Source organism: Dicentrarchus labrax, unplaced genomic scaffold (genome assembly GCF_905237075.1).
Source record: "Dicentrarchus labrax unplaced genomic scaffold, dlabrax2021, whole genome shotgun sequence".
NCBI lineage: Eukaryota > Metazoa > Chordata > Actinopteri > Moronidae > Dicentrarchus > Dicentrarchus labrax.
Genome location: NW_026136714.1, coordinates 13,513,736 through 13,541,145, shown reverse-complemented (window position 1 = coordinate 13,541,145; position 27,410 = coordinate 13,513,736). Strand labels below are relative to the sequence as shown.

The window sequence follows — 27,410 nt, the reverse complement described above, 5'->3', positions numbered from 1 at the left end:
TTTCTTCTCATTCAGATGATTGGTTAGAAACTAAGATATTTACATTTTAATGTGATAATATGTTTATAGTTTCTGTACTCAATAATAAAGAACTTTTGATTCTTCTGCTGGGAAATTTTTTCCGAAAACAACATTCTTCAAAACAAGTCCAAACTTCATCCTCTTCTAGAGAAAACTATCTACCTTCTTTGCTGCTTTGAACTTTATGGGAAGGACTTTTAACATTTTATACGCTCAATAACTCTTTTATTTCTTTATTTATTTCTTGTTTTATGTTTGTTTTTGTCTTTTATGTGTTGAGTATTTCAACATGTACACAAAGAAGGTTGTTAATAAAGTATATTTAATACAAAAAATTAAAAAAAGAAAACCGGGACCTTATAAGGACCCATCAAAGCCTGCTCTGGCTATCTCAAAATGATTTTTTTTAATCAAAATTTAAAAGAGCTCTGTTTAAAAATTACTAACCAACACACGCTTCACACGTATCAAAAATAATAATTTACTGACAGAAAAACAATATCCATCGACACATGATCTTAAAGTACAAAAGCAGTCGGTCGTTTCCATCAGGCGGTATCCTCGGACTGCTACTGCGTAGTGCCGACTTCGGTTGTGTATTTTCCTCTCGACAAGAAGCTATGGGATTAGCAAAATAGTCCAGAGATGCGTGTGTCTCCCTGGTCACCTCTCACAACATTCTCCATTCACCCTTCCCGCCACTAAAGTGGTGTTATTGCGCCGTACGAGCGCTGTGTCTTTAATTATACGGTGTTACGGAAGAATGATAACATCTGTGGCTTCGAGTAGAGCCGGAAAACGAACTTGCCACCTGAGCTAACTTGCTAGCGCGTTAGCAGGCTCGGCTCGACGACATAATAGGCTGCCCTGCTGTTGGGAACACGGTGTGCTCTCGTTGTGTCAGATTGACTCAGCACTCATCGAAGAGAGTATCGGTGATTTTTTTTTTGTTAGTTGTTGTTTTGTTTTTGTAGATAACAGTATCACGATTGTCTTCGGTGTAATAAATCTGCCGCGGGATGGAGTCGCACCAAGCGAGCTAACAGCAGCTCAGCCGGTCCCCAGTGTCTTCGCAGCGTTTAGCCAGAGCACTGCTCTCATTGCGCTGGCTAAAAATACACGTCTTGTCCCATGCTCAGTGCCCCTCCAAAAGTGGTGGTGTAGTCCATATTGGACTTGTCTTCGGCTTTTCTGGTCACCTTGCTCGGAGGTTGGCACTCTACATGGTCACTACAGTGAATTTAAGACGACTTGAAGAGCGAGTCGGACCCCGGGGTTGTGAGCCCAGCTGGCCTGATCTGACGTTACATCGTACGGGCCGGTGGGCTTCAGGTCTCCAAGTGAACGAAACTCTGCACTGGCTGATCCGTGGTCGAATATCATTTTGCTCTAATGGCCTTGTCCTGTCATCAGTAGTAGTATAACGAGTCTTGGTCCAGCCGAGGGTTGCAAGACCGAAACTTGGTGAAGGTCAGAGAAAGACGCTTTTTGTTTCTACTGTCAGAGATCATACAGACTTTATCTGTCCGGAGCAGAACACCATGTCGGAGGATAACAACGCAGACAAGTTCATCAAGGTAATTTTAACACGATAGTAATAACTTTTTGGTCTTTATTTAATGGAGTTTGAAAGTTCACATGATTTAGCTGCTGATCTTAATTGCTAATTGCTCTAATTATGGTTCCACTTCCAGTGAAGAGTGCACCAAGAACTACACTTGAATCTGATACTGTGACACTGTCATAGGTTGTTATAACATGGCATCCCCTGACTGCACAAGAGTGTGTGTGTGTGTGTGTGTGTGTGTGTGTGTGTGTGTGTGTGTGTGGGGGGGGGGGGGGCTTACAAATAGCAGAAATGTGAATCATGAAGAATGCTGTATGGAAAGTTTTACCCTTGATAAACATTACTGGTGGAGCTTGGATCTATCCCGCATGGTCATGAACTGGCAACACTTCAGTACACCTGTGCTCTGGGATTTGTTCCTGCTTGCTCCCCTTCAATGTGTCGCTTGCCCTGGCATTAATGTCAGCAGTAAAATGTGATCTCAAGTGGCCCTGGCTCCCACTTTCGCAGCTGGGTCGCTATGTGCCTAATGCTGGGTTGACTGGGCTTGATGGCGCTGAGAACTGGAACACACACTGGGCCATTGAGAAAGATAAGTGGGTTAGCCAGCTAACTTTGGGCTTAACCCAGGCTCTCTGGTATCAAGACCCTGGCACCAAGAAGTCGTCATAGTAACCTATGCTGCACGGTATAAATTGCCCCGGTGCAGGTTCACTTCAGAGAATTGGATCCGAGAGTGTAAACAGCCTGTGTAGTTTTTGCATACCCACATTGCTCCACATGACTCAACAGTTATATTGTGTAGTTATATGTTGCTCCTGATCTGTTGATGACGCACGTGGTTGGCTTGTATTTACAAACCCTGCCTCTTCCACGTGAACTTGCTCAAAGCTGGACTGGTAAACCTAGAATTAACAGACCTAATTGGTTACCAGCTTCATTAGATCCATTATCCAGGGCAGCCGATGTTGGGTGTAGGGAAGTCAGATCGTTCAAAGATATGAAGTGCAGACCTGTTGGTAGTTGTGTAGTAAATACCAGCCCCTCGTCCTATGTTAATTAATCACCACAAATCCTAGATTGGACTGGCCAGGGCGGTGGGGAGAAGACATTATGGTAGCTGCTGGTACTGGCACTGGCACCCAGTTAAACTCCTTGTGCTGGCTAAGACCAAAACTTTTTCTGATCTTAAGTTGTCTAACTGAATGTAAGTGGAGGATGGGTCATTTAACAGCCTTTACCTTAATACAGCAGAAAGTTGGGACTATTGGCTAAACAAATATGTATTCAAATTCCAGTCTGAAGAACTCCATCCCAGTAATTTAACTAAATGATTACGGAGGCCGTCTCCCAGTGCTTCACTCCTTCCTGAATAGTATCTCATCCTTCTTTTATAATCCTTTTATAGGCAGCAGTTGCCAAGCTAACGCAGACGTATGTGTTTTATAGCAGCCAAACTGTCTTTTCTCTCTCTTTTTTTTTTTATAAAGTATAATCTGTGTTAAGGATTAGCACCATTGCGAAACTAGACAGCTGATAATGGATAAGATGGCTATTACCCAACCCAGTGCGAGGAAAATGCAGAGCACTCTTACTCACTAGAGTCTGCCAAACTCCTTTTAAGAGATTTCTGTTTAAAAATCATGTGAAAGATTAAAAAAAAAAAGTCTATATTACAATTAACAGCACTTTCAGATGCTGCTCTGGATACTCTGTATCCGTGGGGGTGGGTGTAAGTGGGCTGCTCATTTGCACTTATTTCTAGGTTTGTAAAACATACCAGTTCTGCACAAAGCTTTCTCTCGTTTTTTTCTTTTTAAACGTCTGATTTATTGTTTGGTACGTTTTCTCTTCCCAACAGGAGACCTCCATTCTAGACGAGTACAACATAAACTGGACACAGAAGTTGGGAGCTGGCATTAGTGGACCTGTCAGGTGAGTTTGAGAAAGAGTGTGTTAAGAAGTACTTCTTTCTCCGAACCTCTAAATATTATCTTTTGTCCTGATTTGACTTTGTTTGCGCTGCTTCACATCGAAGTCAAACCGTTGCTGCCGGGGCAATATTGTATAGACAGAACTGAACAGAACAAAATGTTTGGTCAGCATCACCAGGAGACATGATAATGGCATCTGTTTGTTATTGGGAATAATTTGTTAAATTGTCTTGCTTCTGTTAGTGGAGCATCATTTTTGATCATACTGGGAGAAATCTGACGTGCAGTGTGAAGTCCAGCTGTGAGAGCAGAGTCAGGGTCAAGTGAGAGTGATTTCTAGTTTTGTTTAGATCTGAAAACAGTGTAGCGTGACTCAGAATATTCTTTTGCATTGCTAAACCACAGTGAATACTGCTGTAGGGTTAATGTTCATATGAACCTGATGTGGTTGCAGCTGGATTAGGATATGTTGTCAGAGCAGGTTATTTGCTAACTGGGCTGTCGAATGGACAGACTTTGTGACAGCTTTTGTAAAAAACAAACGGCCTACATCTTCCTACTTCTCCTGTGGTTTTATTGCATCGTGTTCACTGTGGCACCAATTCTACCGGCACAGTTTAACTTTATCCTTCACACATTAACACATGTTGAGAATATGAAAGGGCCAGATGCTTGTCACTTGTCTAGGCTTTAACATACTGGACCGACTACTTGTGTGTAACACCGACACAACTTGAGGCTTTATACAGAGATGTTTGGCACCGGTACCATTTTTGTTGTAGTTGGTGGAGGCCCATTTGGCTCAGACACAATCCATGTAACTGCAGCGTCCTGGGCTTGAATCCAACCTAAAAATGTTGTACCTAACACTCTTGAGTGGAAGTATCTTAGCCTTTTTTGTTTTTTTGTGCAAATGAATACATGGAAAAATGGCTTGTGTATATACATCCAATTCCTTTGCTTTTTTAGGTTTTAGTCCACATGCTATAAATGAAACTTTGTGCAAAACAACTAACCTTCTTTTAAGAAGCTGCACTCAGATCGAATAGTGGATGCTTCTGGATGCACAAGAGATCAATGATAAAACTCAGCAGTTTTCTTTATCTGTGCACTCCCCTCTGCATTCTTCTCTCTAATGTTTTCCACACATAAGCAGTAAAATATATCACAGGAAAGCACATTATTTCTGGAATACTAACTGCGCAGTAATGACTTTTCAGCTTTTTTACATTCAACCCATTAAGAAATTACTTTAAGTTATGTGGTGAGTCTAAAGGACAGATTTAAGTTGCCATCAGGCGTGGAAACAGGACTTTTGTCGTGAAAACACTAGAGATGTCACTCTGGATTGGCCTACAACCTGAATCAATATCTCCAGAAGCATTGGCCAGTGATGGGTGCATTTTTTTCCTCCTTTTTAAACTGTGCAGCAGTATTCTCCTCCCATGTATCTAAACAATGTTGACCTCTGCCCTCACTGCCTCAGCTATTACTGGTATAATCTCTTCATTGTTTGTCTTTAGATTTATTCAGTTACTGCAAAGCTTAACAGTGGTTTTGTTTCAGTTTTTCTTCTTACTAATCTGTATATAGATATATTTTACACATTTCCCATGCCAATAAAGCCCCTTTGATTTGATATGGATTTTGAATGGACAGTGGCTGATCAAGCAGCCTATTTATGGTTTGTGCAGTTTCTTCTGTACAAGTCTGACTTCCCTGCTGATTCCTGCTAGATACAGGCTGTAATATATCAATGTGTGTCACTGATTCCTCCTGCCCATTCTGCACTTTGAAGCTATCATGGGTCTGAATCAGCAGGGAGCAACATGTTATTTCCTAACGTGTGTAGTTTTGGCCTCAAGTGACAAAAATACTGAGAAACTGACTCATCAGCCCTCCATGTAATCACACTCTGATGATTCAAGCTGTACTTTGTTTCTTTTTGAGCAATTCCTCCTTACCCTGTCTCTTATTAATACTCTGTATTTTACTCTGATTCATGGAGATGTTTGCCTAATAGGAATCGTTTTTTATTCTCCTTCCTCCACTTCCCTCTTTCTGTCTCATAACACACTTGTGTCTTTTTCTGTACCAGCCCCCCTCTGTCTGACTCTGTGATTCATTAGGTTGGTATTGCTTTCCAGTGAAGTGAACTTTGGCCGAAGCAGAATGTTTTTCGCAGTAATGCTTTAATAGTGTAATCTGAGTTTACAGGCCAGAGGTTGCCGTTTAAAGTGAATATTTGAGTCCTTTCTGCTCAGAGGAAGGAGAAAGGAGTTCAGTCTTTTTAGAAAATGAAATCAATATTTCAATATTTCACTCACATTTTCACACACGCTGTCGCTGCTGAACTGTGAATACTGTTGCTGACAAGCAAATACATACAGATTATGACCACTAAACAACATTTTCCTCAGGCTCTTTTATCAACCTTTTTATTATAAGGGTGTTCCTCGGGTACATGCTTTGTTTTAGATAATGAGTTCAGTAACATTGTCTTGGTCTGTCTTGCAAATTGCTTTTGTATTCATGTGTTTTACTGCTGCAGTCCTAAGATGCACTCTGAAGAAAACCATTACTAACAGATATTCATGAATATGAATACATGAAAATTTTATGACAGACTTAGATGGCTTTCTTTGCTTTTACTTTCATTAGAGATGCAGACAAGATTCATATTTCCAATAACAAACGTGATGTTGACAAAATACTGTTCCTAACTCTAGCTAGGCGGCTGATGTCTTGTCAGGCCAAATTTAACTTCACAGCACGTATAGTGGGCCTTAAGAAGGGTGTAAATGTATAACACTTTAAGAACCTTGTTCTTGTTTATAGAAATTGATAATAAAGCTAAAAGCTACTGAAATAAAGAAGGAAATTGATCCCTAAACATCACTACACTAACTAATTTTCCAAACTATAGTCTGAGTGATGCAGGATTTTTGTTGTTCTTACCTTGTGACCAAGATGCATGCTAAGTGGGACATTTCACATGAACTTGGTGGACAAATAATGTTTCTGAATTTCTGTACTGCAAGTTCTTGTTACCTGTAGGGTGACATATACACAATATCTGGTATCAAACCCACAAAAATATAGTAAATACCAAATATGTAGCTCAATTTTGTGTGAATATGTATAAACTGATTATTTAAATATTTCCCTCAGTGTCAATCACATGACTTCAAAGAAGAGTGGGACCAAGCTGATATAGAATATACATGATCCGGTCACTGCCGAACAAGATCATTTTAACAACCTTAAAGCTACTTCAGGTGAAACAGAAGGGAAAACTTTATGGTTAGGGGTCAATGGATTTCTTGAACATTGTACCTTTTTTTTTAAATTTTTTTATTTTATTGGTGGCAAAGAGGACCGCACATCGGCCGAGAAAAAGCAGAGAGTAACTGCACACTGGATCATAGCTCCCAAACTTTATTAACCTGCACACTGGGACCAGCTGCGTTATGTACTTATGGAGATCGACTGGCATTTTATTGAACATTTGATCCCCTCTAGGACAAATTTGTGGTTTTGGACTATATAAATAAAGTAGACTTGACTTCATAATGATCATGTTTCTTTACCGTACAAACAAGAATGCTGGCAAAATGCCTGGCTGTATATTTTACACACACAGTGAATACATCTTGCAGAACAAGGGTTTAGAAACTACCTTATTGATTCTTTGCATACATGATCACATCTGTGACACAGATTGGGTTATCATTTTTGTTGATTCTTGTTTTCTTCCTGTTCAGAGTTTGTGTGAAGAAGTCAACTCAGGAACGCCTGGCCCTGAAGATCCTCATTGATCGCCCCAAGGCCAGAAATGAGGTTAGAGGAAACACTGTTGGAGTTGTGATTAATGTCTGTTGTCTTTGGCTGTATCAATATGCTTTGGTCTGTCTGCCAGCCTGTTATCTTTATTAATCCCTATTTTTCTTTCCTCGCCTCTGTCTCCTGTGCTTCTTCTCTGTTTGTATGGACTTTATTGTCCGTAACATTGTCTTCCTGCGGTGAACAGTGCATCTAGCAGCCTCTCCATGTCATTAGCAGACTTGTGTTTTGATCAAGCAGCTTATACAGCAGTGAGACATGCAGTCAAAACAAGCAACACAGGCTCACTTCACACAAGCTGTCGCTGCTGAACTGTGAATACTGTTGCTGACAAGCAAAAACACACAGATTATGACCACTAAACAATATGTTCTTCAGGCTCTTTTATCATCCTTTTTTTTTATCATGCGGCTGTTCCTTGGATACATGCTATGTTTTTGTTGTGTGCACGATAATGAGGAGTTCACTAACACCATCTTGGTCTGTCTTGCATTTTGCTTTTGTTTTGTCTGCACTGTATAATTTGCAGCATTGCAATCAGTTAGTTGAATGAAGCCTCCTTATTGTTGGCTGCGAAATTTGCAGTTCTAGTTGTAGAATCTCGATTTCTGTTGTGGTTCTCGTGTCACAGCTCCTGTACTAAGTACTAGACCAGCTTGATTTTCCAGGTGTTCATCTCTCTCAACACACACACACACACACACACACACACACACACACACACACACACACACACACACACACACACACACACACACACACACACACACACACACACACACACACACACACACACGAGAGAGAGAGAGAGACAAGGTTAGGCTAAACAACTCTCCAGCAGTAATGTACATAGGTTGGATATTCCTGAATTTGACTTTGTGCACAATACTAGGACCCTGAAACTGAAGTAGCTACATGTTACATGTCAAAATGTCTTTTTGTCACTCATATTGCACAACCCCCCCAATTAGTTCGTATTATTAGTTGACTTGCCCACTTGGTAAAACTACATGACCTGGGCATCCATAATGAGTCACAGCAAGGAGGTGAAACACCTTCACGGACAATAGATGCTCTTTCATCTATACTATCTTTCGGAAATGTTTGGATTTCATCATTAGTCATTTTTCACTTACTGTTTGCAGAGCTCAGCACCAGAATTGTATTAGCACAGAGTTATGGTTTCGAGGATGGTATGCTTAAATTTGAACACATTTAAGTAAATTACTGTACGCTCAGAGTGGTATTCCCTTCCATGCAGGTGCGTCTCCATATGATGTGTGCCAACCACCCGAACATAGTGCAAATCCTGGAGGTTTACGCCAATAGTGTGCAGTTCCCACACGAGTCCAGCCCGAGGTAAAGAGCTCTGTGTGTGTTTTTTAAACTGCCTCAATCCATCTCCGCTCTTTTGCTGTTTCCTCTGACCGTCAGCACCTCTTTCGTTTTTTTCACAGAGCAAGGCTCCTGATTGTTATGGAGATGATGGAGGGTGGCGAGCTGTTCCACAGAATCAGTCAGCACAGGCACTTTACTGAAAAGATGGCCAGCCAGGTCACTGAACAGGTTTGTGAAGACGCACACAGTCACAAACACATACCACAGCACACAAGGCTGTTTTTAGCTCTCTGGATGTAATTCTTCAGATATTTAACTGTGGTCAGTCAGTCTTTGTCCACTAGTGTCTGTCTGCGTGTTTCTTTGTGTGAAACACTTTTCCTCTGTGTGTAACAGCATATCTCGCAGCCTCCCCATGTCATTAGCAGCCCCCTGCTTGGATAAAGCAGCACATGAGGCATTGAACAGTGAGACACATGGTCAAAAGAAGCAACACACACCAGCTCAAATCAAGTGTGTTTAAAGGCTGCTTTGACACACACACACACACGCACACACATAAAGTGGTGTCTCAGTCTGATGTCTCTTCCCTCTGTGTAGATCAGTCAAGCCTTGGAACATTGTCACTCCCTAAATATTGCACATCGAGACCTGAAGCCAGAGAACCTGCTCTTCAAGGATAACTCTCTGGTAGGTTCTAAAAGTGTACTACTGCTGATGCCACTGCTGATGCTTTTGCACTAATTAATCACACAACATCCAGTATATACTACCAGGGAAAATAAACTTTGCAAGGAGGGAAATTTACTGTCTGAAATACTGTAGAGCAATGTCCAATCTGCATTTGCTGTGCTACACTTCCAAACCCAACCTTTACTCTGGCAGCACCTTAGATGATTCCCCTAAAAACTAAATGAATTCCCTCTAAAACATTTTGTCAAGTAAAACTCAAAGCCACTGAGAGACCCCAACAAATTATCCTAAAATATGTTTCTGTGCTCGCTCAGCGTTCATGCTGCTCCCTCTGATCGTGTCTTTCCCACAGGATGCACCTGTGAAGTTGTGTGACTTTGGCTTTGCCAAAATTGATCAAGGAGACTTGATGACCCCTCAGTTCACTCCCTACTACGTAGCACCTCAGGTAAAAAGCTAATGTAGAATTCAGCCAGAAATACTTTTTAAATGTACACACACAGAGATTTTTTTAATGCAGCAATAATGAAAGCTTATGTTTCCCTTATGCTGTTATTTCTATTCAGGTACTTGAGGCTCAAAGAAGACACCAGAAGGAAAAGTCTGGAATTATACCTACCTCACCCACTCCTTATACCTATAACAAGGTGAGACCCAAACCTGTTGAACTAAGTATTTAGGCTTTGTACCAAGTATTGTTCCTCAAATTTAATTCAATGTAGTGTGCTAGGTTTCCTATAAATACCACAACTGACTATCTTCTGTGTCTAATGCGAAATATTTTGACATATCATTCTTCAGAGCTGTGACTTGTGGTCTCTTGGTGTGATCATCTACGTGATGCTGTGTGGCTACCCTCCATTCTACTCCAAGCACCACAGTCGAACCATCCCGAAGGACATGAGGAAAAAGATTATGACGGGCAGCTTTGACTTCCCCGAAGATGAGTGGAGTCAGATCTCTGAAATGGCAAAGGACATCGTACGCAAGTGAGTCTTCTTCTTACGTGCTTTGGTCTGGTAACCTCATCTTGCTGTACTCCCCTCCTCGCAGCACGCCTCTCATTTCTAACAGCAGCACGGCATATTCGGCCAATTAGCTTGTGTAACAGTTAAATGTTGACATGTGGAAAGATCTGTGACATATATTCACACTTCCTCATTCAGGCTTTTTCTGTCTAATAATTTGTACTCTCTTCTTTCCTCGTCTGCTCCTTGCAGGCTGCTCAAGGTGAAGCCGGAGGAGAGGCTGACTATTGAGGGAGTTTTGGCTCACCCTTGGCTCAACTGCACCGAGGCCCTCGACAACGTGCTGCCCTCCGCCCAGATGATGATGGACAAGGTGAGTGAGAAATTTAGGGTGCAATATCTTGCATTGCACAAATGTTGTACATTCATTCTGCTGTTTCTGAATGAATTGACCATCACTCAGCTTACTTATTATAATAAACAGTATGTTGGCATCCTCCTCTTCCTTTTCTTACGGTCTGTCCTCTTACCTGTCCAGGCGGTAGTTGCAGGTATCCAGCAGGCCCATGCAGAGCAGCTGGCCAACATGAGAATTCAAGATCTGAACGTCAGTCTGAAGCCCCTAAACTCTGTCAACAACCCAATCCTCAGGAAGCGGAAACTACTGGGGTATGATTGCTTTTGTTGATTTTTTTTTTTTGTGTCAACTTTTCATATGTTTTGTTTTTTGAAGTATAGATACATTGCACTTGTTGCACTTATTGCACTGTTATGGTACAGTTACTCAGTGAGGGTAGGGTGAGAATGTTATTCAGATTTTTCTGCATTCCTATTACAGTGTGTTACTCCGTGTTTAATCTAAACTAAAATCTCATTCTCTTCAGTTACGATTGTGGTTCTCTGACCATACATGTACTCTATAGTCTTTGTTATTATGTATTTCAGGGATCCTTATATTTTTGTTCTGGTCTGAATTGTGTTTTGGTTTCCATGTTGCAGCCCCAAGCCCAGTGACGGTTTCTTCATTCACGACCCAGAGAATGGAGGGGAAGACTCCAACGTAGCGCTGGAAAAATTACGAGATGTCATTGCACAGTGTATACTACCACAAGCTGGTCAGTAAACCCACACAGTCATTTTAACTAACTAGATTAAAAAAGATGAACAACCAGCATTATAAATATTTTTGTTTGTGCAGGAGAGAACGAGGATGAGAAGCTGAATGAGGTGATGTACGATGCCTGGAGGTTCAACAGAGACTGTAAACTGCTGAGAGACGGCCTGCAGGGGCTCAGCTGGGACGGTCGGTACCATTTCATCTGGTCTATATCCTGCAAGATTCTCTTTTCTATTACACAATTAAAAGCAAAGCAACTAATTTACCTTTTGACATCTAAAAGCTGTTAGTTGTCTTCCTCATGTCATTCATTGTTAATTCATCTGTCATAAACGTAACTATTGAATATTTTTTTCTTTTCCCGTATATTGATTGAGCTGTAATGCCTGCCAAAAAAAAAAAAGCAGTTGCAGTTACAAACACAGCTCAGTCCATATCAACAAAAAATCAATAGGAAAGACCAAACATTACATTGCAACTCAAACAGTGAGTGATACTTTCAGTGGTTTAAGTTTTAAGTTATCTTAAATGACTGAGTACTGATCAATTAATTCATTAACTGATAATTCATTTATATGACAATTGATACGTTTTAAAGTAATTTTTCACAAAAAAAATGCCAAACTTTACTTAGTTTCAGATGTAAGAATCTCCTGTATTTGTTTGCCTTATGAAATAGTAAAGTGAATATCTTGATGAACAAACAATTAGAAGATGTCACCTTTGTAAACTGTGAAAGCCTTTTTGATTAGTTTTTGACATTCTATCCAAATGATGAAATGGTAAAATAATCAGCAGATTAATAAATAATAACCCAAATAACTGTAGAGCCCTAATTATTGCTCTATTGTTCAGTACAATATTTAATATATTGTATTTTCTAAGGTTAAATCTTAATGGATAACAGCATTATATGAAAAAAACAAGCGATATTATTTGTAAGGATTTGTAAAGGAATACAGTTTTGATCTCTTTTCCAGTCAAACTTAATCATTTACTCATTTACGTTGCAGTTGTTGTTAATGTAGTCATCAAGTGCTTAACCACCAGATTTTTGTAATTGCAGGAAGAGCCTTCTCCGATAAAGTCGACCGCTTGAAGTTGGCTGAAATAGTGAAACAGGCCATTGAAGAGAAGACGAATCTCGAAGAATCTCATTAGCAAACGCTGTCTTTCTATCTTCTTTTTATATTGTTTATTATGACCCTTTTTAACCCATATCTGTAAAGAGGCTTTTTTATGTAAAATGATGCGCTAATTTTATGTTTTTTCATGAATTCACTTGCAAGACCTATTGTACAGCTGTAGATATATTTCAAAGAGGACTCATTGGTACTATAATTTTTTTTTAAATGGACACTTGCAAAGAACATTGAAAAAAAAAAAAACCTATATTTTCATTTTTGCAAAAAAAAAAGAAAAAGAGAAAAATCAGTTAAAGAAATTATTTTCTGGGAGGGAATTTTTATTAGCTGCTTGTCCAAGACGTTACGTGTTTTATCCCAGTTATTTCATGTTATTCTATTTTCTTTTCTTTTAACTATCCTAAGAATTTTATTTATTTAAACAAAGAGTTCCATTATTTTATACCTTACTTGTAGCCTGGCAGTGGGCTCTGAAGTCAAGAGAAAACTGTCTACGATGTGACTTTATCCTTCCACACACACTTTGAATCTCAGACTGCGTTTAAGTTATCTGAATCTTTGTTTTTGTGTAACTTTCCCTTGACCTTTTTGTTGTATAGAGGTTAAGGTAGAGTGGAAATGGAGAAAAGAAAGTGTCATGAAATAGAAAAATGCAGCCCCAAATTCATTTTGTCACAACCTCGTTTTTGAAGCCGAGAAGAGACGACACTAAATAGATCGGAGCAGACTGAAATGGCAGTCAGTACGACTGGGTTTCTTTCTGACTCATTAAGCTCAATGTGATTTCACAAAAGAATCTTAACCTAAGGTCTACTTACTAGCTTTTTTTTGGAGCTTTTAACTGTCACTCAGCCTTCTGTAGAAAATGATTTTTTTCAGATCGTGAGATGCAGTTGAAAGCTCCGGTTGAGTTAAGACTTTGTCAAACTGTTTCAGAGGTCCAGCATTAACTTTTACGCTTATCTAGAGTTTAAGTCGTACACACAAAGTGATGAAACTGTTCGTCAACTTCTGAAATTTGTGCCTGGCAAGTAAAATGAAGTGAATTATTTCAAATATTTTCAAAAGGCTTTTTATACCTCTGTATGTCTTTTATACGCCCATTTCTGATCTGATTCTGAAAGTTCGGGTAAAGTTGTTGATCCGTGTAACTGACGCAATCTGAGCTGCTGCAATGTCAAAGCGATATCTACTGGAATTCAGACCAGGGTCAGTTCATATTTAAGTCCTTTTTAAAGCAAGAGCGCTTTCTACTTGAGCCTACAGAAACACAAAAAAAAAAAACACCTGGCATTTTTGGTGCAATGTAATCAGTGTATTTATGCCAGAAAAGATCAGTAGAAAGGTTTTCAGCATCCATAAACAGATTTGTTAAGGATTCCAGTCACATAGAAACATGCTCTACTACTGAATGTGCAATAGGGCAATAACTTCATCATGTATTCATAGTGCATGCATGTACATGGTAGTGAGATAGTGTGTATCAATCTGTCAGTATTACTGTCTAACCTTCCCAACTTCATTTCAGTGGTCTGAATGCCAGCAAATGCTCCCTCCCTTCACTCACCCTCATCCTTAAGTTGTAGTTAATATCATATCATTGATTAGCCAGAGTGAAATTTCCACTGCACTGTTTTACTCGAGTGCTCCATCATATCTGATATTATTTCTTCAGAGAGGGGTTGAAAGAAGGGATTTGTGTTCAGGTGTTTGAATGACAGGCGATGTTCAGTCAACAGAACAGTTCTCTTGTTCAGTGCCTGATTATTTCTTTAATAATTTTTTTTTGTTTATTTTAAATAATCCTCAGAAGTTTATGAAATTCCACTTTGACGAGGTTTTAGCTTTATATACAACATATTTTTATGTTAAGATTACTGCATTAACCACGTTATTGACCTTTTTAATGAAAAGATACTGTATGTCTATTCTGAATAATTAGTAAACATTGGTGCAATATATTGTTTCTGTCCAGTGAAAAACTTGTATCTCCAATTTTTGATGATTTGAACATTTTTAGATAAACTAAATCAATCAAATGTTACTTTATGGGATTGAGAAATTCTACTTTTTAAGCTTAATAAACCATTTTAAAAACAAAGTACATTATCTTTTTGCAATGTTACAGCTAAAAATAAAGCTGGTTATTTTGCATTCTGACATTTTGGAGACACAGGACAGTGGCAATATATAAGCTGATCTTTTTCACACCATTTTGTAACTCATATGAAGAAAACGTGCAAGTCTGTCTGTATATGTATGTCTGTATTTCTTATTTAAGATGAACACTTGAGCAAAGGCAATCACTACTAACCTGATTCTGAGAAATCTTTTGGTCTGTCACACAGTCTCCCTTAAAAGCTTGATGATAACCATGGCTTGTGTTTTAAAAAGGCCTTATTAATATATGGCTGAGTTTTACACACAAATGTGCCTTGTTGATGGGGCGGCATCTTCATCCTTTACTGCTCTTATCAATGAAAATGAATTACAGGATGAAGGGTAAACCACAGACTGTATGCCTGGGGAAATCAGAATCATTGTAAGCAGTAGTGATTGTCCTTTGGACTGTGATATGCTTGTTTTTGGTGTGAGGTTTCATTCCACAATTCGGTGTGTTGGGTTGGTAAGATTAATTTGTTGAGATTCATTTAACATCATATTTTGGGCGAAAATCTGTTCTCCAAAGGAAGTGATTCATTTATTGTCCTGTGTCTTAAGATGACCCTTTATTTCACCACTGGCACATTAAAGAAACAGTTCACCATTTTGGCGTAAGATAATAGGCTTCATACCACTCCTGTTTGTTTTATTAAACATTAAATATTAAATATAATAATATAAATTAAATGTGAGCCTAGCTAGCGGTTAGCCAAAGTCAGCAGCCGCTTAGCTTAGCTTAGCATAAAGACTGGAAACGGGGGGAAACAGCTAGCCTGGGTCTGTCAGGCGGTAACAAAATTCGTCTACAAGCCCTTCTATAGCTAACTAATTAACATATTGTATTGTAATTTTTTACTTACTGCTCAAAAATGTTTAAAATGTGAAATCCACACTGCTCAGTTTTACAGTGTTTATGTGCGGGGCGACTATTTTCTAACCTTGTAACTTCCTGGATTGTTGACTGGTTGCCTGGCAACGGGTCCCAGCCACACGGTCCTCCTGAAATCGGCCAATTGTGGTTTTTAAACTTCAGCTTTTGTACATATTAAACAAAACAGATAAAAACGGGCTGATTAGTGAGCTTTAGATGTATTACTACTTTTATATTTAACATACAGTACGGGGGAGTGGTATCAATATTGTCTTCTCCGCCAAATGTTGACCTTTTGCTTTAATGTCCTGCGATCAAGTTTGTATTTTTTGTTTTGTCGGATCATAGATTTTGTAGCACAACACACCAAACTTACAGTATTGCAGAATCAGCAGAGCTTCTTACTAAAAGTGGAGCCTAATGGCATTGTTTTGTTTTGCTTTCACCATGTCTGTGTGGATGTGTGACAGTGTGTTATTAATTTATGTGTGTGTGTGTGTGTGTGTGTGTGTGTGTGTGTGTGTGTGTGTGTGTGGTTCAGTATGCTGAACCGTCTTTGTATTTCTGGAGGCCTATCAATAAATCAGTGCTGCTTCCTTTAAATCTTCCCCACCCACAAATAACAGAATTTATATCCTCTGCTCCCTGAGTGAGCATTGTGGTTGAAGGGTAGTGTATGTATTAGCATTTTGTACTGTAAACTCAAGGCATGCATCTTGATACTCTTTAACAATGAAACCCCCCAAAGGGACACATACAGTCATGCTCAGACACCATTTAGCTGCTGTTTGCTGTTAAAAAAAAAAAAAAACCCACAGAGGGCAGTTGGTTTTGAAGATGCTACCCTTAGTACTACTGCTGCACGATGCCCCCCACATTGACATTCAGTCTAACCCAGCTTAAGACATATTTCACAAATATTAAAGTAGCTTCCGCTAATCACTTCCTCCCTTGCATCTGCTCAGTGAAGAGTGACAAGATTTCTTGTTTTATACAAGCTCTCTCAACATGGACGCTGACTGAGGAGAAATAACAGTGTCCCTTTTTTTCCCCTTTTTTAAAAAAATACTAACTTGTTAAAAATGACCTGAAAGCCAGAAATGGCTTTAGTCAGCACTTCTACTCGTGATAAATACCAGTTGCTTCCGTTTCCCCCTGCTGTATCCGCACTCAGAAAGTACAGAGAGGTGAGTTTTATATGTTTTGGTAAAGGTTGCTTCTTTGGCTCTGGCATCGAACAGATGTAAAGAGGGAGAAGAATTTATTTCACCTGAAGTAGCCATTGCTGTTTATGTTGAAAAGTCAGGGAGGAGTTTTAGAAGAAAGGAAATCATTTCAAAGTTTGGAGGCTTTTACTCTGCTTTGTTAGTCTTTTTTCTCTGCTCGGGCAGTTATGTAGCATGTACCTGAATCCCTCATCAAAGACTTGCTGTATTTCTGTCCACGCATCTACTTTTTGCCCTTTCTGTCTTCTTTGGAATGTCATCAACATGCTGACTTTGTAATAAAGGAATTCTTTGACTTTTGAACATATATTTGTTCGTTCTTTTTGTGTATTTATTAATCTTACACTTACATATTTGTGATTTTTATTGTCAGCTTTCAAACAAAATGTCTACTCAGTGTGACATTTTAAGTTAAAAATCTTTTATTGCAGACTGAGAACAGAGCCGATAGAAATCTAGAACAAAATCATCTTAAGAAACTCAAAACCTCAGAAGAGAAAAACATTTTCACATTGACACATAACCAAAGACACACTTGCTATTCTAAACATTTTTAAGGCACTTTAATAGAATTTGTTGGAAAGCAGAAGTAAAACCAGAAATTTGCTCCCAGGATGGATATCAAACCATCAAAAGATTGATAGATCAAAGAGTGATTTAAAGTTTTACACAGGGAAGATATGTCTTAGTTACAGTGGACTGATAGAAGGTCTTTAACCGCAGTGGAAATGTTTTAACACACGCAGTATAGAGAGTAACAGGCGAGGTTCATGACATTATGATGGAGGGGGAGGAAGATTACTTACATACAAGACAGTTATCTTTCTTATATTAAGTCAATTTACTGACACTCTTAATGTGACCAGCAGCTAACACAGGAAAACGTCTCATTGGGCCCCTCAGTACACCCTATTTAAAGGGTACATAAGCAGATCTAAATTGTGCCTAGTTGTGACAGAGTTTCTAGCTGCAAGAGATGATGTGTTTCCAATTCATTTTTGGGGGTGATTTTGTAGTTCAGTAATTTAAATGGAGCATTAAAACTTCACTAGACACAGACCAGATCAATCTTTTAATCTGCACTGGCACTTTAATGCGCAGTGTAAATGGGTTGAACATAATCTGTATGTTTGGAATGTGTTTCTTAGAGTTTTGGTCCGTTTTCCACCACTACATATATTCTGCCCCCTCAGTCTACAGTGTGCTGCAACGGGTGCTCCAAGACAAATTCACTACATGTGGAAATGCCCTTGGCAAAGCAGGCAAACTGTAAAAAATGCAGTAATTCAATGCTTTGAGATTTACACAAACGTTACGCAGGGGACTGAGAACTGAGGTGTTTGCACAAAGTAATAGAACTAAAATGGAGTTACAGTTGAAAACAGAGCAGCAAATCCATTTTAGGTCGGTAATAAATCTCTCTGAGCTTTACAACCCCCCCAAACCCAATGGAAGACAGTGACAATGTTTCAACAGGGTCGGCTCAGTCCGAGTCCTCGTCGTCCAAATACTCTTCAGCGTTGCTGTGTGTGCGGGTGATGTCTGAAACAAGACAAATGCACAGTTAATGACTGATTATATTTATTATTTATTCAAGTCGAATGTTAGACAGATTGCAATAGCTACCCCCGTATTAGAGTCTCACTCATTATGTGAATGAACCATTCTGGATGTAATGACCACACTGCAGCAAAGCAGCTGTGTGGCGAAGTACTGCAAGTTAATTCAAGGACTAAAAATAATAGACAGTAAAGTAAATGAACCTTCAGTGTAATTGTCTCCCCATCTCTTCCCCCTCATGCCCCAATGAGGACCTGTGTTGCCAACACATGGCGGACCACCAAAAACACTACTTCATGCCATTTACACACAGACACAGGAATAATTGGTAAATGAACCTGTATTTGTATAGCGACTTTCTAGTCTTCCAACCACTCAAAGCGCTTTTACACTACATGCCACATTCACCCTTTCACACACATTCACATAGTGATCGCAGAGTCCATCGAACAGAAACTAACTCATTCACATTCACACACCGATCAGCATCAGGAGCAATTTGGGGTTCAGTATCTCGCTCAAAGATACTTCGACAGGAGCCGGGGATCTAACCAACAACCTTCCAATTAATGGAAGGTTGTTCCACCTCTGAGCCACAGCCGCCCGGGCATACATAAGACAATGTGTCATATGAATGGGCACCTTGTTGTCTACAGCAAACCGAGCTGTGGTAATAAGTAGTTGTTCATTAAGCTCTGGCTGATAATTAACGTGACCCTTTTTACACAGGATTATAAATTATGGCTCGTCTTAGGTGGCATTCACAGGAAAGAAATGTAATAATCTTTACTGAATAGTGCTCTGTATATTTACTCATGTACATATTATTTTTGTCTGCAGCTCTGTGCAGAGGCTAAGTACAGTTTTAAAAGGTCCAGTGTGTAGGATTTAGAGACATCTAGCAGTGTAGTTAAAGATCACAACTCCCTCGCTTCACCCCCCCCTTCCAAGCGCGAAGGAGAAACTATAGCGGCAGCGAAATAGTGAAAAACATTAACGCTACCTCTATCTAGAGCCAGTGTTTCGTTTGTCCCTTCTGGGCTACTGAAGAAACATGGCAGTTAATTCTAAGGTAACAAAAACACAGTAATTCCTTTATTGAGGTGATTTTACACTAATGAAAACATGTCCTTCAAGCTTACTGGATCCTACAGCCTGTACTGTTGCTAAAGGTTTCTGTTAAGGCTTCACTGGTTGAAGCTTCTGAAAATAAGCAATAGAGAGCATAACATGCAGTACTTATGTACTGGTTACCGCTCTGTTGTACTGTTCTATTGAGTGACTTTTGTTTCAGGCTCTGGTGCTGATCTCAAGCTGGACTGTCTAAGCCTGTTGCTGGACAATCCCCTTCTACTGCCAGCCAACCCCAGTGGAGAGCTAAGTTAAAAAAAAAAAAAAAAAGCATATTATTCTGTTTCCTGTATGAGTGTGTGGTCTGTCCTGGTGATACTGTATGTGTGAGTGCCCCCTAGAGGCAGCTGTACTTACTGCTTCCCTGCTTCCTTTTGAGAAGTGAAGCACACTGGGCGTTGGTGGCCATATCCAGAGCCAGCTTATTCTCATTGTTCCGGATGTCTGTCCTGGGATCTGAAACAAACAAACTCACACTAAAAAAAACAGGAAAATACACACAGAAAGACACAGAAACTGACACAAATATAAAATTATGTACTGGCTATGGTTGTACTGGCTATGGTTCCCTAAATCTGGATCACACATTCTTAAATCTTAAATCAAATCTTTCTGGAGATTTCTCTCTGTGTTTTTATTGCTCTGTTGTGATATCCATCCAAATAAAGATGACCAGCTGCCAGTTTATTTTTATGAAACCAAATAAGAGATGTGGGTAGATACTCACTCTTGCTCAGCAACATCTCCACAATGTCAGAATAACCCTTCCAGGCAGCAGCATGCAGAGGAGTGTCCCCGAGTTTATTCTGAAACACAAAACATCATCATCACTGACAAACACCCTGAGGAGCATTAAGCGTGTATATATATACACACACACACACACACACACACACACACACACACACACACACACACACACACACACACACACACACACACACACACACACACACACACACACACACACACACACACACAAAATATACAGCATGCAGTATCCTGAGACTACAAGAAGCACAACAAATTAGAAAAATAAACATACAAAACTCAAAATGGCTTGGCAAATAATGCCATCAACAATGTTTTTGGTTTTTTTTAACTTCCATTGTTTAATGTTGTAAATCTTTTGCCAATGACGATCTAAGTGGGGAAATAGTGTGTGATCACACCCCAAGTTGTGACCCAAACCACAACTATAAAAAAAACCCATCTCACCTGCTGGTTGACCTCCACATTGGGCTGGCTTAGCAACAACTCCACCACATCTGATCCAGAAGAAAAAAAGAAAGAGAGAACTTTGAGTGATGGATTGGGATTTAAGATTTAATGACATGTAACATCATACAGGAACAACAACAGAGAAACACTGGAACAGGTTCATAGAACAAGTTCTTGTTTTTGTGTACTTCGCTTCTCATGTAATATATCATGTCCTAAGCTTTAGGAAATTCATTTCAGCCACAGCCTCAACAGAGTACAAACGTTTGATAAATCCAAACAGCACTGATGCCAGTCTCAAAATTCATTGTGTTTGTTAAAAGAAGCTGCCATTTTTGTCTTTTTTCACCACAATTTGTGTTACCTTTATGCCCTCCGTGGCATCCCCAGTAGAGGGCAGTGTTTCCAGCCTTATCCAGCCCGTTGATTCCAACCTTATTCTCCACACATTCCCTCAGCCAGCTCAGATTGCCTGTTTATAGACACAAATAGTGTAACAGCTCTTCAGCAGAACCAAAACATGTTAAAAAGGTCAAGGTTGCCTTTACTGTCTCCAGAAACAGACAGTTGTCTGCACAGTACAGACCTGGCACAAACACATGAATGAATGAATGAATGAATGAATGAATGAATGAATAATTCAATATGTATATATTTGTTGCACCTCGTTTGGCTGCTTCGTGCATTGGATTGTCAATAGACTCTGCCTGCTCAGCCACTGAAACACACCGACATCATCATTAGTGCATTATTCACAATTACAAATGTCTGTATTAAGTAATGTCGGGCACCACATGCACATGTTGAAATTCAAAGTTATTCCGCCTATATCGTCTACTCACCATAGTTACTTGGAATTAGTCCTGTTCTTCCTCTGCATGTCCCCTTCCACCAATTAGTGTCACTCTGGGGATAACAGTAAAGCAGAAATCTGTGTTTGTTTCACAGAATCAAATGAGTAGAGACAAACCGGACAAAACAAACACAAATTCAATGCAGGGAAAATAGTTGTGAAATGAAGAGAGAGGGAAGTGTAAATGAAAGGGAGGGAATTATGACTAAAGGTGGAAAAAGGGGGGGAAAAATTACCACAAAAGGGCGACACAAAATGCAAAAAAGGCAAAACTATGATTCCAAAGAAAGAGGAAGGAGAAGTCAAATTCAGATTCACACGAATGGGACATGAGGACTTGAAGAGCGAGATGGCTGCTAAATCTCTCCAAGGTTTTACTTACTGTGTCAGAGATGTACAAGAAGTCTCCTTCTTCAAAGTACAGCTCGTCTGGCTGAAAAAAAAAAATAAAACCAGACAATGTTACAACAGGCTAATCAGTCAGAGTGGCTCAGGAAGTTTCATGCATTCACAGTAATCTGACCTCAACCCTGACTTCTGTGTTACATTTCACCCCCTTTCTTCCCCTTTTCTTTGCCCTGTCGACCACCAATGGAAACTATCATTACTACTATCAGATGATCTCATCCATTTTTCCCATGTAGCAGCATATGTCTTATACTTGTCACTGGTTTGTGCAATTAATATATACACAGTAAAGAGATGTTTTATGACAGGTTTAAGTTGTTCTATTTGTAAGAAGTTCTTCAGATTTGTGTTAAAAATCATCTTTAAGTCACTCTTAAGTACAGTCTGCATGTCCAATTTCGCCTTTTCACTATATTATTTTAGCCATATTTGAATTTTGTGCCACTGAAGGTCCGTATGAAAATATGTGATTTAACTAATCAGAAAACTCAAGGGCCTGTAGATTTTAGCATTTTGTGCCTTGAAGTCTACATAGCCAATGCAACTGACATGAGGATAAATTTGTAACACAGTATTCTGGCAGTTTCATGGCATATCACAGTATTTATTTAATTTTGCATGAGTGAGTATGAGTATATAGAATATATTAACCATTTTATGTCATTGTGTATATAGTTAAGGCTTTGATTACTATATGGTGTCAGAATGTAAACAATTGTTACTGTGCAAACTGCAACTAAGATAAAAAGATAAAAAAAAGATAAGCTATATCTAAGATATCCAGGATAAAACTGGTATACCGGTTCATCTGGTATATTGACCAAAATTGAAATGCTTGCATATGAGAGTCCACAGTTGTTTCATACATTGAAATCCATTGAAGAGGTATGCCAAACACACAGATTACCGACATTATTTTTTAATAGGACTCAAAAAATGGTCTTCATCAATCATCAAATATTAGAAAAACAATCTATTTTAACCAACAAAAAGCTCATACCGTTCTGGGGTCAAAGTTGAACAATGCTCTGAACACTTTGACTTGGCCTAGGAAAGAGAAAACACACAGACTGCATGTTAGATGAGTATTTGTAGGTTATTTGTGGAAAGTTAATCTCATCCCTGTATGAAAAAGAGTGGTGAACAGAGCACATTGTACCTGAGAGTACACACAGAAACAGGGAAGTGAAACCACACATGCTGCCACTTGATGCCATAATCACTACCATGAGCCTGCACGTCAGTGCTAAATGTGGCTTTAATGCGGTAAATTACTCTCATATTAGAGCAATAAATCAGTAACATCATCTATCACCTTAAGAGCCAATTGCTTGTAGCCCTGTCTGAGCAATGCAACCTGTTTTCAAACTAAAAATATAACTACTACGAGTTAGGACACACAGCTCCTGATGTCTGCTTTTCACTGCCTGCATTCACTTAAACAACTCTGCTACAGCCAACAACAATACACATTTGTACATGCAGTGCAGGGACAGAAACGCATAGCTGGTCTTTGTGTGTGCAGCCCTGAGGTAACTGTCCTCTGGGCCTTTGATGGCTCACTGTCGAGCCTGGCATTAGCTCTGCTGCTGGAATGCTACCAGAGTGGTTGCGGCCTTAGCTGACAGCTGAACTAGTTCACAGAGACCCACAAAAAGACCTAAAAGAAACAGTGACGCATTTTACATTTACATATTTAATATTACTACCAACTATTAATTTCTGGGACTAAACAATCCCTGAAATAATGTACAGTATGTGCTGTACATTTATTACATAGATAAACACACTGAAGTACCAGCTTTTGTTTTAATTAACCAGACTCCAACCTCCTTCAGCACTACTGCAAATGTGACGTAATCCTTTGTAGATAAAAACATTGCTTCACTCTACTGACTTCCATTCCAAGGATTTGTCTTGTTGTACACGCCCCTATTGAATATGTCAATAATATGCTTTAAAACACCAACACATTACACAAACATTACATACAGTTGCAAACAGGTTTTCACCTGTTTTATCCGTTTGTTTGATTGAACGTCTAACCAGGGAATAAAAAGCTGCTTCACCTACATGCATTATCTGATATTTTCACTTTTACGTGGTTGTTTTTAATGTTATTGCTTTCACTTGTGCAGTACCTGATAACTTTGTCAAGGTTAAGATTGTTATTGCTCCATCTGTTGCATTACTTCTTCCAATGTACCAATGTTTGTGTGTATTTCTCCTGTTAAACAATAAACAGACAAACAACAAATCGTGTTGACTCATGACATGATGTGCTTATGTCACACTGGTAAATTTACTGGTAATATGTTCTGGATGTCCTTTAGCTTTAGCTAACAGGCCTATATGTCAGACGGTTTTTGAAACTCCCCTCTGCCGTTACTCAGGGTTTCTATTTAGCTAACACACTGTCTCAGTGTCTCAGAATGAGAGGGGCTGAGCTGCTGCACAAGTGCAACTCTGTTCAAGTAAAGCATGTCTACTCTGCAGGCCCGGTCATGTTGCTTAAAACACACAAAAGCCTGTGCTGACTAGTCCATGTTCTCTCTGCATTTTAAAGCCTCAGGCACGTAAAAAGATTTATTCTAGCTAAAATCTGAAGCTCAGTGTGGGCAAAACATTGTCAGTATATTTTATTTGCTTTTGGGTTTGTGATGATTTCCAGCTGTGTTATTTTTAATTGCGAAAGCAAATGGCCCCTGCTCGCTTTCCCATTCCTCTTCGAAGCCCAACCCAAAAACCATCCAAGTGTCCCAGAATATGACACCAGAAGTCATTAGTGCAGAAAATATAATGTTTTAAACTAGAGAAAACACACTGCTCTCTAGTGTTGCCTTCTAAAGTCCTGATTAGACATATTCCTCTTGTAAAGGAAAAAAAACCTCACAGGCCTGGTCCTGTTTAATATGAGAAGGTTGATCAGGGTCTACGTGGCCATGCACCAATAAAAAAAAAAGTTATCACAGCGTGTGTGTAATGTTAAACATCTCTTCAAGCACCCACTAAAAAAAATTTATATTTGCCTTGAAATTCTACGTCAAAACGTCCATCAGAGGGACAGTTAGAGATCAGCAGTCCTGCAGCAGGAACAGATTCATTCAAAATTATTTTAGACGGACCAAAACCTTAAAACAAGCGAGGTTGAGTCTTCAATTGAGTCCTGGGAAGTTCTTGACTTTCATTCTCACACTTGTGTGTCTCCACGTGAATTACTGCATAGATCAGTCGTGACAATATGAGGCACGGACTGTGTCCAGTAAGAGGGACGGCTCGCCCACAGGCACACCAACCAGCCATCTGCACAAACAGACGATCTCACCTGCTGTCACGGCCAGGTGAGGTGTCATGGAGCTGAGTCATGAATAACCATGAAGAGTATGAATGATATGAATGACGCGCCATAGATCGAGTTTTGTTCTAGCAGGCGAAACGTGACTACCTCTTGATGATGGAAGATAAATATATATATATGGCTTCTGTGTGTACAGTTGTAGCACATCAGGTCAGATTACGCTCAACGCTCCCAGCTCCAAGAATGAATTTCCATAAATTTACTGTCATATAATAGGTCAATACCACATATATATCACATCTACTGTTGAAAGCATAAAGCATATAAATGTAAGAACATACCCTTACATGTTTGCTGGCCTTGCTTTTCTTCTATTTTTATGTTAACTGCATTGTTATCTGTTATCGCTTGTCTTCAGTCATTCGTTCATTTGCCTTAGTACTTATATATTTTAAGTTGTTTGTATTTTCTTATTGTATGTTTGTACTGTAAATGTTTGGCACCCCAGGAATACCAGAGCCAAATGCATATGCTTTTATACATAAACAGCAAACAAACCACAATAAACACGTCTGCTGTGGTTGTGTTCATCCCCTGAGTGATTTCAAAGCATTTTTTTAAATAGACAGTTACTGTCTGACACCATGTGCTAACAGCTTTTACTTAAGATGTGAAGATGGTTCTTTTTGCTCCCCACATATGCAAGATGTGACCTAAAAATACATTATTAGGTTCACCTAGCTAAGACTCATGCAGTCTAATACAACATCCCTGCAATAAATCCTACCTTCATGAAGTTTATGATGTTCACTTAACTTCATGGTGATTTTAGAGGCTTGACACTGACAACGAACTACGGCCTCCAAAATCACCATAAAGTCGAATTAACGCAGCTATAAAACAGTTTCAACACAAACATGAACATTATATCCTTTGTGAAGTTTTTAATTAATTGCAGGGTTGTCGTATTAGTGCATTAAGTTTAAAAAGGTGTACTAATAAACCTAATAAAATGCTTCCCAGGGACTCACAACACTGTAGAACGCGCCCTTAAAAATCTCTGTTTAATTACATTAGAACAAATACTACGCTATGAGGACAGAATAGCTTTAAAACATTTTAAGGAAGCATTCTGCAGTGTTGCAAGTCCTTGGGAGGGAGATGTAAAGATGTATGTGTGTATTTATTTTGCAAACTGATTACCTTATAAACTGTAGACTTATTGTTTTACTACTAATATTGTTATATATGTTTTTTTGTTGTGGCTTCTCACACATGAACACCTGCTGCACAGACCCAATCTACAGGAGAGGAGGTAAATGTTATCTATTCACATTTTGAAAAAAAACCATGACATGCACAAAAAACCTGATGTGCTGTAAGATTTATTTGTGAGTAATAAACACATTTCCCCTTTCTCTGGGATGGAGTAACTTAAAATAGCAGCACAGACTGAGCTTGCAGGAAATAAGACCGTGTAGACTCATCATTAACTCTCAATCTATGACCTAAAACCACTGTATGACAGTACTCTCCTTGCATGAGTGATGGAAATAGGGAAGTCACAGAGGCCTGCTGCTGAGAGCTGCATCGCCCTGTCAATCAGCAGTGAAGGCACGGAGGCACTTTTACCAACCGCACTGCAGTTTGGGTCCGGTCATTAATAACAGGTGTTGTTATTAATCAGATTTTATGAGCTTTATTTCCACTTGGTGATGAATGTTTCACAGACAAACGACAGAAATCCGCCGATTTAAGTGCACACCGCCCGCCCATTGGAGCTTACATCGCCTACAAGGTGTGTTGTCCTCGCGAGAGACACAGAGCTGAAGTTTTTGGGCTAAATTTCAACTTTTATAACCTTCATAGCGTCGGTCTTACCTGGCTTGGCCGGCTTCGGAGGAGGCTTCGACATTTGCGAGGCTCACAGATAAAACAAATAAAACGAAACACGCTGTGTGTGAGCTCAGTCAGAGACGTCGCTACAGTGTAGAGCACTTTGCTATCACTGACAATGAGGAAGTGCAGCAGAACTACAGGGGACGCGGAAAAG

At 39.4% G+C, this 27,410-nt stretch overlaps 2 protein-coding genes across 2 annotated transcripts; one reads left to right on the top strand and one right to left on the bottom strand.

The window, feature by feature from the left end:
* Nucleotides 1–606: 606 nt before the first annotated feature.
* Nucleotides 607–17,193, top strand: mapkapk5 (MAPK activated protein kinase 5). The gene is made up of 14 exons (XM_051422607.1): nt 607–1,598; nt 3,450–3,523; nt 7,287–7,362; nt 8,627–8,724; nt 8,823–8,931; nt 9,304–9,393; nt 9,749–9,844; nt 9,963–10,043; nt 10,198–10,385; nt 10,617–10,737; nt 10,903–11,033; nt 11,364–11,479; nt 11,563–11,667; nt 12,548–17,193. Exons 1-14 carry the CDS (start codon nt 1,563–1,565, stop codon nt 12,640–12,642), a joined length of 1,416 nt encoding a protein of 471 aa, XP_051278567.1. The 5' UTR covers nt 607–1,562; the 3' UTR covers nt 12,643–17,193.
* Nucleotides 17,194–17,290: 97 nt separating this feature from the next.
* On the bottom strand, nt 17,291–27,395 carry ostf1 (osteoclast stimulating factor 1). Its single transcript, XM_051422620.1, has 10 exons — nt 27,239–27,395; nt 23,060–23,106; nt 22,034–22,084; nt 21,641–21,704; nt 21,463–21,516; nt 21,163–21,270; nt 20,796–20,845; nt 20,305–20,383; nt 19,935–20,033; nt 17,291–18,428 (listed from the first exon to the last, which is right to left on the bottom strand). The coding sequence occupies exons 1-10, from the start codon at nt 27,270–27,272 to the stop codon at nt 18,370–18,372; spliced, it is 645 nt and encodes a 214-aa protein (XP_051278580.1). The 5' UTR covers nt 27,273–27,395; the 3' UTR covers nt 17,291–18,369.
* Between the last annotated feature and the right edge of the window lie 15 nt (nt 27,396–27,410).